This window comes from Balaenoptera acutorostrata, chromosome 5 (assembly GCF_949987535.1).
Source record: "Balaenoptera acutorostrata chromosome 5, mBalAcu1.1, whole genome shotgun sequence".
NCBI lineage: Eukaryota > Metazoa > Chordata > Mammalia > Artiodactyla > Balaenopteridae > Balaenoptera > Balaenoptera acutorostrata.
The window spans coordinates 66,633,949-66,643,537 of record NC_080068.1 but is presented as its reverse complement, the minus strand read 5'-3'; the positions used below and the strand labels follow the sequence as shown (position 1 = coordinate 66,643,537).

General features: G+C 46.1%; 1 protein-coding gene across 1 annotated transcript; it reads right to left on the bottom strand.

Annotated features, from left to right (window-relative positions):
* Window positions 1-1,428: 1,428 nt before the first annotated feature.
* HOPX (HOP homeobox) lies at window positions 1,429-9,246 on the bottom strand. Its single transcript, XM_007165280.3, has 2 exons — window positions 8,753-9,246; window positions 1,429-2,566 (listed from the first exon to the last, which is right to left on the bottom strand). Exons 1-2 carry the CDS (start codon window positions 8,894-8,896, stop codon window positions 2,489-2,491), a joined length of 222 nt encoding a protein of 73 aa, XP_007165342.1. The 5' UTR covers window positions 8,897-9,246; the 3' UTR covers window positions 1,429-2,488.
* Between the last annotated feature and the right edge of the window lie 343 nt (window positions 9,247-9,589).

Below are 9,589 nucleotides of genomic sequence, written 5' to 3'. Positions count from 1 at the left end.
AACTAGGGCAATGGGTAGGCCTCTGAAAAACTGACAGAGGAAAACCTGGCAAAGTGGTTGGTTGAAGTTGAGTGGTGGTTAAGGACTATGGTATCATCAGGAGTACTTCAAATGCAAGAAATGAACAAATAAAAAACTTGGCTCTAGTTAAACATATATATTAATTGAATAATTAATTAGTTAAAGGATACCTGATCCTCATTCCCTTCCAGCACCGGCTATTTAAGGACTGTTGACTCTTGGGCCTGATAAACACAGGAAGTGATCCTTCTGTCCTAAACATGCTTCTCAGCTCCCAGCTAAAGGCACACTCTCTGCCCAGCTGGTTAACTCTTCTTGTCCCGGATGGCTTATTCTAGAATCATGTCTCTGGTGTGCTGGAAAGACTTCTGAGCTGGGGCTTAGACCTGGTTTAGCATCTCTCTCATTGCCTGACATGGGCAAATCTCCATGCTCTGTCTGGATCTGCTTTGCCCACAGTCATATTAACAGCACTTTTTTTTTTTTTTCTGTTAGTCTGTGTCTATGAAAGTGCTTTGAAAGGTAAAGAATACTCTCTCTATGCGGGTATGTATGATGTGCTCACATTCCTGTATTGTCCCCACCTCCTCCCTTCCTTCTTTCCAGAAAGTGGTGTCAGTATCCAGCCCTGTGCTGACAGATTCTCAGACCACCATCAATTAGGTTGCAGAGGAGCAAGCCAGATGAGGCTGTGCTGCTCAGACCCTGGTTCACTGTGTATTGTTTAGAGAAGAAATGTTTTAAGGTAGAGGACGAGGAAGCGTGCCAAGGATGTTTGATAGGATCTTGTAAACATTTATATTCTGCATAACCGCTAGTATTTCTTATTCTGGGCTCTTTATTTTAAAGAACTGAAAAGACTGTGCCTGCATTGTAGGTAAGAGTTCAGAAGTGCACACCAGCATCATTCTGGGCTGGGCTGGCAGACACTGCTAGTGGCTTTTCCAATATCCATCCTCCCCTTCTTTCTTATCAACAGAACCCTAATTTTTCTCAAGGCAGTACTATGTCCAATTAAAAAGACTCACCTTCCCAACTCCCTTGCAGTTGGGAGTAGCCATGTGACTCAGTTCTGGCCAATGAGATGTAGGGGGAAGTCCCTAGATGGGGGCCTCCAGGAACCTTTTTTACAGGGAAAAGTCTTAGCTGGCATTTCCCTTTGCTTTTTCCTTTTTTACTTGAAATGCATCCATCTTGTCTCCATAAACACAAGAGCCACATGCTAAAGATAGGAAAGTAGGAAGATAAAATGTCTGCAAGTTCTTGGCAATCTTAGGGAGCAACCTACCTGCTGATTTCTTATGTAAAAATAATTAATCAATTAAACAAACATACAAAAAGCCTATTTGGTTAATCCATTGTAATCAAGTTACTGCTCCATGCAATCAAACACAATCTTAACCAATGGACTGCTAAGATGTTTAATGTGCTCTGATAGAAAATGGATGCAAATCGACTGTAGAGTCCTTTAGAGCAGTGCTGCTTAAGCTTTCATGTGCATAGACACCACCTGGAGAGCTTGTTGAAAATGCAGATTCTGATTCAGTAGGTCTGGATTGGAGTCTGAGATTCTTCACCTCTCACAAGCTTGCAGCTAATGCTGATGACGCCAGTCCTGGACGACTCTTTGAGTAGCAAGGATTTAGAAGATGACAGCTCTTTTGTCAGGTGGCTTCTATGTTGAGCTATTCTGTTTTTCTTTGATATGCTTATTATTCAGTTAAAAATCTGCAGAGGACTCAGTGCATTTTCAACAAAATGTTAAGGTTTTATTTAGAATATCATTTTAGAGACAAAAAGCAGTTCATTTTGTTTAGCAAAATGAATTTAACAAATGCATTTAAATAAGGTAAATTCAAGACTTTTGTGGATTTTTTTCCTTAGTTACTTGATTTTCTGCCAGTGGAAGTTTCTGTCTTCCAGCCTGAGTGCTTTCCAAGTTAATTCAGCTATAATCCAAGGAACTGCTTTATGGAGTGTGAATAACTCAAATTCCCTCTGCATTCTCACTCAATCTCAATGTATTAAATGAAACACAAGGAAAATGACTTAGGGAAGTAGAATTAGAAGGAATGTTTCTCCCTCTTGGTCATGCTGTCTTTTCAACAGAGGCCTTGTCTACTCTGAAATGGATGGTGAAAGTAAATTGTTACTGGGAGGTGATGGTCAAAAAATAAACTTAGATGGTTTTCACACCATCTGTCATCATGACCCTAAGGAAATGCAAGCCACACCACTTCCAGCCAAGCCACTGCTTTACACAGAAGCTGCCCATAGCTTCCTATTGTTATTTTCTTTTCTAGTTATGTACATTAAAAAAAAAAAATACAACGTTGTGTTAAATAGCAGGACAGCTAACAGAGGAGCATATGACACTACACTGAAAAACCGAAAGAGCTTGATTAAGCCGAGGAGAGAAACAGCAGATGGTCTTCATGGAGGGAAGCCGCCAATGACCACCATCTCCTCAGTCTGTGACGGATCTGCACTCTGAGGGTAGGCCTTCTGATAGCCGCCACTGGGCCAGGCGCTGCTTGAACCATTTCTGGAGGAGGGAAATATGCAAAATTACCTGTTACATACTGAAAAACTGAAATGTCCATTCTCTTTCTAAAAGTAGCTTCTGTGGCCCAGCTGGAAAAGAGGAAAGCAAGAACTGAGTCCCTGGGGATGGTTCTTCTCATTGTGATACTTATATTTCTGCCTCAGGACCTTTGTACATACTGTTTTCTATGCTTAGAATATCTGACCTTCATTATTTATCTGATGATAAATAACCCTCAGGGCTCAGCTTAAATAGAACCTTCTCAATGAAGCCTTCCCTAACCATTTTATCTAAAGTAGATTCTCCATCCATCTCCTATTCTCTATATTAATACTTTGTTACCTTCACAGAACTTTTAATATCTGTAATTAATTTATTTGTGTATTCACTTGTTTTTAATCTACATTTCCTTCTAGAATATGAGATCCATGAAAGCAGAGTCTGCATATCTTACCATCATTAGCCCCTAGCATAAGGGCTTAACAGAGATTAATAAATGTTTGTTGAATGAATAAAAGAAATTGAAGCATCTCCTTGATGCCCCAGATAAATCTGTATGGCTGCTATACCTCATCAATGTGTGACGATCTCAAGGGCCTTGGTCATCAGTAGCACTTAGTAAGAATTTGTTGAATAAAATGAATGAAAAACTAAGCATTGAACAACCTTGGGGCACTCCTTTTTGAGGATCCATGGAGTAGTCTAGACCAATCGTTCCTGCTCCAGGGCCACTGAACAGTGAGAAAAGAGCAAGTGGGATTCCCAGTTTACTCAAAATCTTCTAGCTCTGTGTGACCCAAACATTCACACCTCGCAAAAGTGACTATGGATTTAGGAAAAGCCCCAGATGGGATATTTCTAGACAAGGTACCATGTGAGAGCTAAAACATATTTTATGCATTTTAAAATGTATATAAAGGCATATAGATCTGCCTTTATTATACCCCTGAAGGGCGGGGGAGTCTGCAAAGTGGAGATAAGGAGACCCATGCTGGGGAATAGTCTGGGGTATGAACCAGGTTGGCCAGGAGGAAGCTAGATTTTTAAACACCAACATTGAAGAGGCAATAGTGAAGAAATAGAAGCAGCAAGCATTAATCCACATGGGAGAGGATGAGTAGAGGGCTCTGTGGGAAGGCAGGACCTCCAGGCTTTTTTCTCCTGTGCTTCCCAACCTTTCACACATCATGGCACACTTTGAGAATGAAGACGTTTTCATGTCATACTGTAGGTGACCACTGGGGGCTCTGCAGTCCTGGACCCTGCCAACAGGAAGCTCTATTGTAACCAACTGGCTCTGAGAACTTAAGGAAGTTAGAGCACCAGTCAGCTCAACTGTAAATGAAGAGGTAAACTTAGGGGCTTTCTACTGTCCCTTGTAGTGTTTCTAAAATTTACCTGTTCTAGTGGTCAGTAGATGAGGGGACAGAAAGGAAGCAAAAAGAACACAGCTGTGGGATAGATGCCAGACCTGGAATGTGCTGATGGAGATGGTATGGTGAGAAACACCCAGAGGGCTCTGACTTAGCACAGCCAGATGCAGATTCAACCTCTGAACAAACAGGGTGGGTTCTAGGGCCATGCGTGGGAAGACCTCATCTCGGCGGAGATCTAGGGAGTCAAAAGGCATTTCAGCATAAGCCCAAGATGAGAAGAAAGGGGGAGAACCACAGGGGAAGGAGTGCTTCTAAGGCTCAAGGTCTGTAGAGCTAGAAGGGAGCGAGCCCACAGCACGGTCTAGGGCTCTGCACCAATGCTCACCTGGCTGAACAGCAAGGGACCATGCCTATAACTCTCCCTAACTGTTCAACAGTTTACACACTGAAGTGCCTAACAGCTGTCAAGATCAGTTGTCTTATATACCTTTGTACTGTGGGTGGCAGCAGAGAAAAGTAATCTAAAGCCAGGGGCAGCAGACTACTCGTAGGGAAGCCTTCTCTTTGGGGGTTGCTCTCTGGGTGCCATAGTTCACTCCTGGGGCTCTCCAACCTTAAGGAGAATACAGAGCTCATGTATCTTTGGTGGCTTTAACCAACGTTCTACTGCTAAAGGTGGGCATATTTGCTTCTGTGATCCATGTGTGTACTTAGTTAACTCTGGAATCTGGTGTGAGAGCAGCATAGTTCCAGTTTCATTAATGAGGTAGCTCTGCAGGGGTTTCAAGGCTACAAGGTCTGATTAAACAGAATTTCCAGTTTCTAGAGCTGAATAAATGGCAGAGTTTTACAGACTGACTAATTAAAACTTGGAGGGGGAAAGGCTCATTTTCTATCAGGATTCATTTAAGACAAAATGATAGAGCTGGCTTCATTCAGAAGAGCCACCCACATCTTTATACTAGTAATGAAGCAAAATATTAACGTACAGTTACTGAAAATAACTTCAGCAATGACCAAATCTGTGAATCGGTGAGTTGGCATCCAAATGCTTAATAACTTGAACCCTAGCATTGGGGGATGGGAGGAGGTTCAAGAAATGCTCAACTATTTTCCACAGATATATATTTTTTAAATCACATATGTATATAATAATTTAGCAAACCAGTTGCTCTCCAACAAAAATCATTAAACACCATGCTTGCTTTTTTCACCTCCGGAGCTGAATCTTATCACATCTCACTCACATCAATACTAATTTTCCACCTGGCTTTCTCCTTCTCTTCTTTGTTTCAGTCATCCCCTGGGAAAGACATTCATCCCTTGCTTGCTTATGAATGGATGCCCTCATTAGCCTTGCCCATTCATGGAGATTTATTTACTCTGAGAGAACAGATGATAATTAGACACTGTGATGGGGAAGGGGTGAGGCAAAATAATATTGTTCCTGTCCTTTTCTCTAGTAACTAACATTTCATTCTTTTTGGGAGGAGACCTTTAGAGGTCTTTATTCCACTGATAAGACATCTAACAACTAAAACCAGGGTTCTAGAAAGAGTCCCAGGACATCAAGAGGGGATAAAAATCCTGGAAACCAATCTAAGAACCAATGCCAACTACACTGGGATTGAATCAGTGATAATAGAAAATGGAAGATCATTCTAACCTCCCAAGGGGCTGAAAAGAGCTTTCCCAGCCCCTTCTCACACTGACTTCAAAATGATAAAAGACACAGGGGTCGGGATTCTGTAAGGTTTCTCTAATTTAAATATAGGAGATATCTAATTACTGTCATGAGAAAAAACCCATTCTAGGACCCCAGCAAATGCACCTTAAAAAGTTATTTCCATTACAGCATCCTTCACCTCATTCTAGGTTCCTATAGGTGTCCCTCGCCCCCCCCACCCCAAGTAGAGAACATTGTCCTACAGTGGGACAGTTATAAAGAGGTCAAAGCCCCCAGTCAGAGAATATTTCAATATTTTAGTCCCTCTTGCCTTTGCCAAAGTATCAGCAGCGTGAATCAGCTTGAGTTAACTATCTCATAGGAGCATCACATGCTTATTTTTCTTCTCCTAGTGTTACTTGTTCTAGGAAAATGAATACAAATCCAATTCTGGAAGTGGGTGGTATTAGGCATAAGGGACCAAGCATAGGAAATAAATATTATTTTGGCTTTGGTGACCTTTTCTCATGGAAAAGGGCAATGCTAACAAATAAAAGAAACAGGGGAAGTGGTGATACCAGACACTGCTTATGTTTAGGCCCAACAAACCTGGCCTCCATCAGTTATTTAAAGGGTCCCTACGGGGAAACCATTCTCACCCACCAGTGACATGGGGGTGAGAGGGTTGGGAAGGGGTTAAGGGGATGGGAGGGAAGGATGGGAAGTTGGAAGATGAGATCCAATCTGGTAAGGGATGACGGAGGGTTACCTAGGAAGCCTCTTTCCCTGAAACTGCTAAATTCTGCCTCTCTCTGAGCTCTTGGGTCTCAGATGCTTCCCTGTGGTTGATGCCAGAAGACAGAGGGGCAAGCCGAGCCCTGGCAATCTCAGGGAGGAAAAAGGTGTTAGCCTCGCGGCAGGAAAAGGAAGCGAGGAGCCCTGCTCTGAGGCTGACTCATTCCCCCGAATGCTACCATTTGCTCATTTGAGGATGGGAGAAGAGAGGGGGATGGGAGAAGGGCTGCCTGAAAGGGGCAGAGGAACCTGCTCTCTAGGGGTCTGAATTGGCTGACCTCAATTATAGAAGGGTGCCCTCTCTTTCTTCCTGCCCCTAACCTGATCTCAGTTCAGTTCTCTCGTATAAGGTGAATCTTGAGGAAAGATTGAATATAGGCTGAGATGACTCGTTTACTGCATGGATTTTTTTTCAGGAAGAAATAGAACATAAATTGAATTTTCAGTGCTTCCCTCCCACCCCACCCAGTTGTTTCCATTCCTTTTCTGTGGAGACAAAACAGCATGGTAGTGAAGCGTCTGGGCCAGGGGGCCAGACTGCCGGGGTTCAGATCCCAGTGCTGCTACTCCCCAATGGTGGTCTTCAGCAAGTTATTTAAGCTTTCTGTACAATGGGGCCAAGAGTGCCCATCTCATAGCATTGTTGTGGCAAATAAATGATTTAATACTCGGAGAGTACCTGGAGCAATAGGCGGCAAGTGTCATCTGTTACAAAGGCCAGCATAATCATTCTGCTTTACAGGTAAGGGAATGACAGTCACTTGCCAAGGGAGAATCAGGCTAATACGGGGCCCATGGTAAACCCACAGCCTTAAAGTTGAGTTACTGTCTCTGTGATCACTCCTCTTTTCTAAATATAGTGTGGGATTGTAAATGACAACAGTTCAGCAGGCTGCCTCCTGGGGAGAGCTGGGGTTCTGAGAAACATGAGCTGTTAGACTTGGGTTAAAGTACATCACCTTCCATTAAGTTCTGGTTCTGGCTAGCCAGATATCTGTTCCCTTTGCAAAAGACTGATATGCTGGACTTTCTGTTTGACCTAGGAGAGGGAGGATTTTCTGTGGGCAAGTTCTCCAAAGGCTTAATTAGTAAAAATCATTTTGGACTTGGGATCCGAAATGGATCTTGGGGTCTTGGTTCTAGGATTCACTGGAGCACCCATTACAAGCTTTTAAGCCTCAGCTAAGTATGATTCATGGTGAGGAGAGAACAAAATGTCTGAATGCTCTGGTCTATAAGATGGGAAGAATAAGAAAGTCTCTGCTTTAGACCTGCGACTAGAGGTGTGAATTGCTTTGGGCTCCCATGGGAGGAGAGGTGCTAGAGGAGTTCCAAGTGGCATAGTCATGCAGAACTATTTGTCTTTCCATGACCAAAGGGGAAATAGAAGTCAGAGTTTATACAGGGGTTTAAAAAAAAAAAAAAAAGGTGAAGGAGCCAATACTGCACCTACTGCACCTAGTGGTTAAAAATCATGGGCAGTGTTGCATTCTCTACCCTAAACAATTTTCAGAATAATAGAGGAGCTTTTAAAATAGATAAATAAATCAATGCACTTATGGTGACATCTTTTTCCACTTCCTTCAGTTGTAATGTCAGATGTCTACCTTCTCAGAAAACTCCAGAAAAGGACCCTAAACCTTAGAGCCGTGGAATTTTTAAAAACCGGAACCAAATCTCCCTGGCTCCGTGCAATTTTAGCTCTGCAGCTAACCGGAAGCTGCAGCGCGATGTGATGCAAAGAGCGTGCTTAACGACCTGTGCCATCACGGCAAGTCTCTCCCTCTGAACCTCAGTTTCCTCGTTTACCAAACCTGAGGGCTGAATTTATAGCTGATCACTAAGATCTCTTCCAGCTCTGACACTCTCGCTGAGAATAGATTTGAGGGCGTTGGGCTCAGAGGGCGCACACTGCACTTCTCCTGGAAGGTTTCGCTTCCAGCCCAGAGGAGAAAATAAACCCGGGAAAGCGAGACAAAAGTGGGCCAAGGGACGCTGCTCCCATCCCGGAGGGAGGAGAGAGCGTTTATCCCGAGCTGTAGGGGAGAGTGGGAAAGCAAGGAGAAGGGAGGGTGGGCGTGGGGCTTCTAAGCAGCTCCCGCGGGAGCCACCGGGCTGGGGTGGAGGGACAGACCTGGCGCCCGTGGAGCCGGGAAGCTGAGATGCTGCGGTGGGAGCGATGCAGGTCTGGGCTCCCGGGGTGCGGGCAGAAGCGACGAAAGAGCCGGGGGAAGGGGGCCAAGAGGGAGCCGAGGGCCAGGGCGACCCCCCACCTTCTCGAGATCGCCCAGGCGAGGGTGGGCGCGGCGGGTCCCCGCGGGCAGGAGTCGGGCGCGCGCGAGGGCTTACCTGGGTCTCCTCCTCGGAAAGGCCGGCCTCGGCCGCGATGAGGCACAGCGTGGTGGGGTCCGGGTGCTTGTTGACCTTGTTGAAGTTGTACTCCAGGATCTCCACCTGGTCCTCAGTGGGGCCGCTCGCGGTCTCCGCAGACATGGTCCCGACACGGCTGCGGGAGAGGGAGAAGCGGCGGGGTGAGCGAGGCCCCGGGCGGGCGGGACGCAGGGAGGAACGACGATCCGGGGCGCTGCCGGGCACCTTCAGCCCCCGGGGCTGTCCCCGCCCGCGGTCGCACGGCGCGCGGGTCCCCGGCGCTGCAGGCTGCTGCGGGAGCCTGCCCGGGCTCCTTCCAGGGGCGCGCGCCCAGGGGTCCCGCCGCTGAGCTGCGCGTCCTTGGGCTGCGCTCCTGCCCCGAATTTTTACAAGTTTCCCCGGGGTCAGTGGTCTGGGGTGGTGGGAAGAAGCTGACGCCGCGCCCTCCCGGCAGTGAGCCTTTAAGAAAGGAGTGGAGGAAGCGCGGCGGTGATTTTGAAAAGCCGTCGTCAAAGCTTCCTCCTGGGAGGAGCTGCCCTGGGTACAGTCCTGACAGATGGCGTGGCTGGGCAGCCCCGAGTCCGCGGCGGGGACGCCTCACCCATGCGCGCCCTGCCGCCTCTAAAGCAGTTTAGCACTTTGCAGCCCTCGCCAGGGAGGGCCGCACACCCCTACACCTCCTTCAAGGAAATGACCCACAGGACAGAAGTTACTTCTCAAAGTTGGGGAAATGGGGGCGGCGCTTTTAATCTCTTCCTTTTACAGAGGTGAAGATAGGTCCGCAGTGATTTACCCCTGCAGTTCCTAAGGCCGGGA

Excerpts from the sequence above, each read along its gene's own strand:
- HOPX (XM_007165280.3), bottom strand. The coding sequence starts at position 8,896 with ATGTCTGCGGAGACCGCGAGCGGCCCCACTGAGGACCAGGTGGAGATC. Across the intron at positions 2,567-8,752 it reads TTTCCGAGGAGGAGACCCAG|AAATGGTTCAAGCAGCGCCT; the intron begins GTAAGCCCTCGC and ends TCCCTCCTCCAG.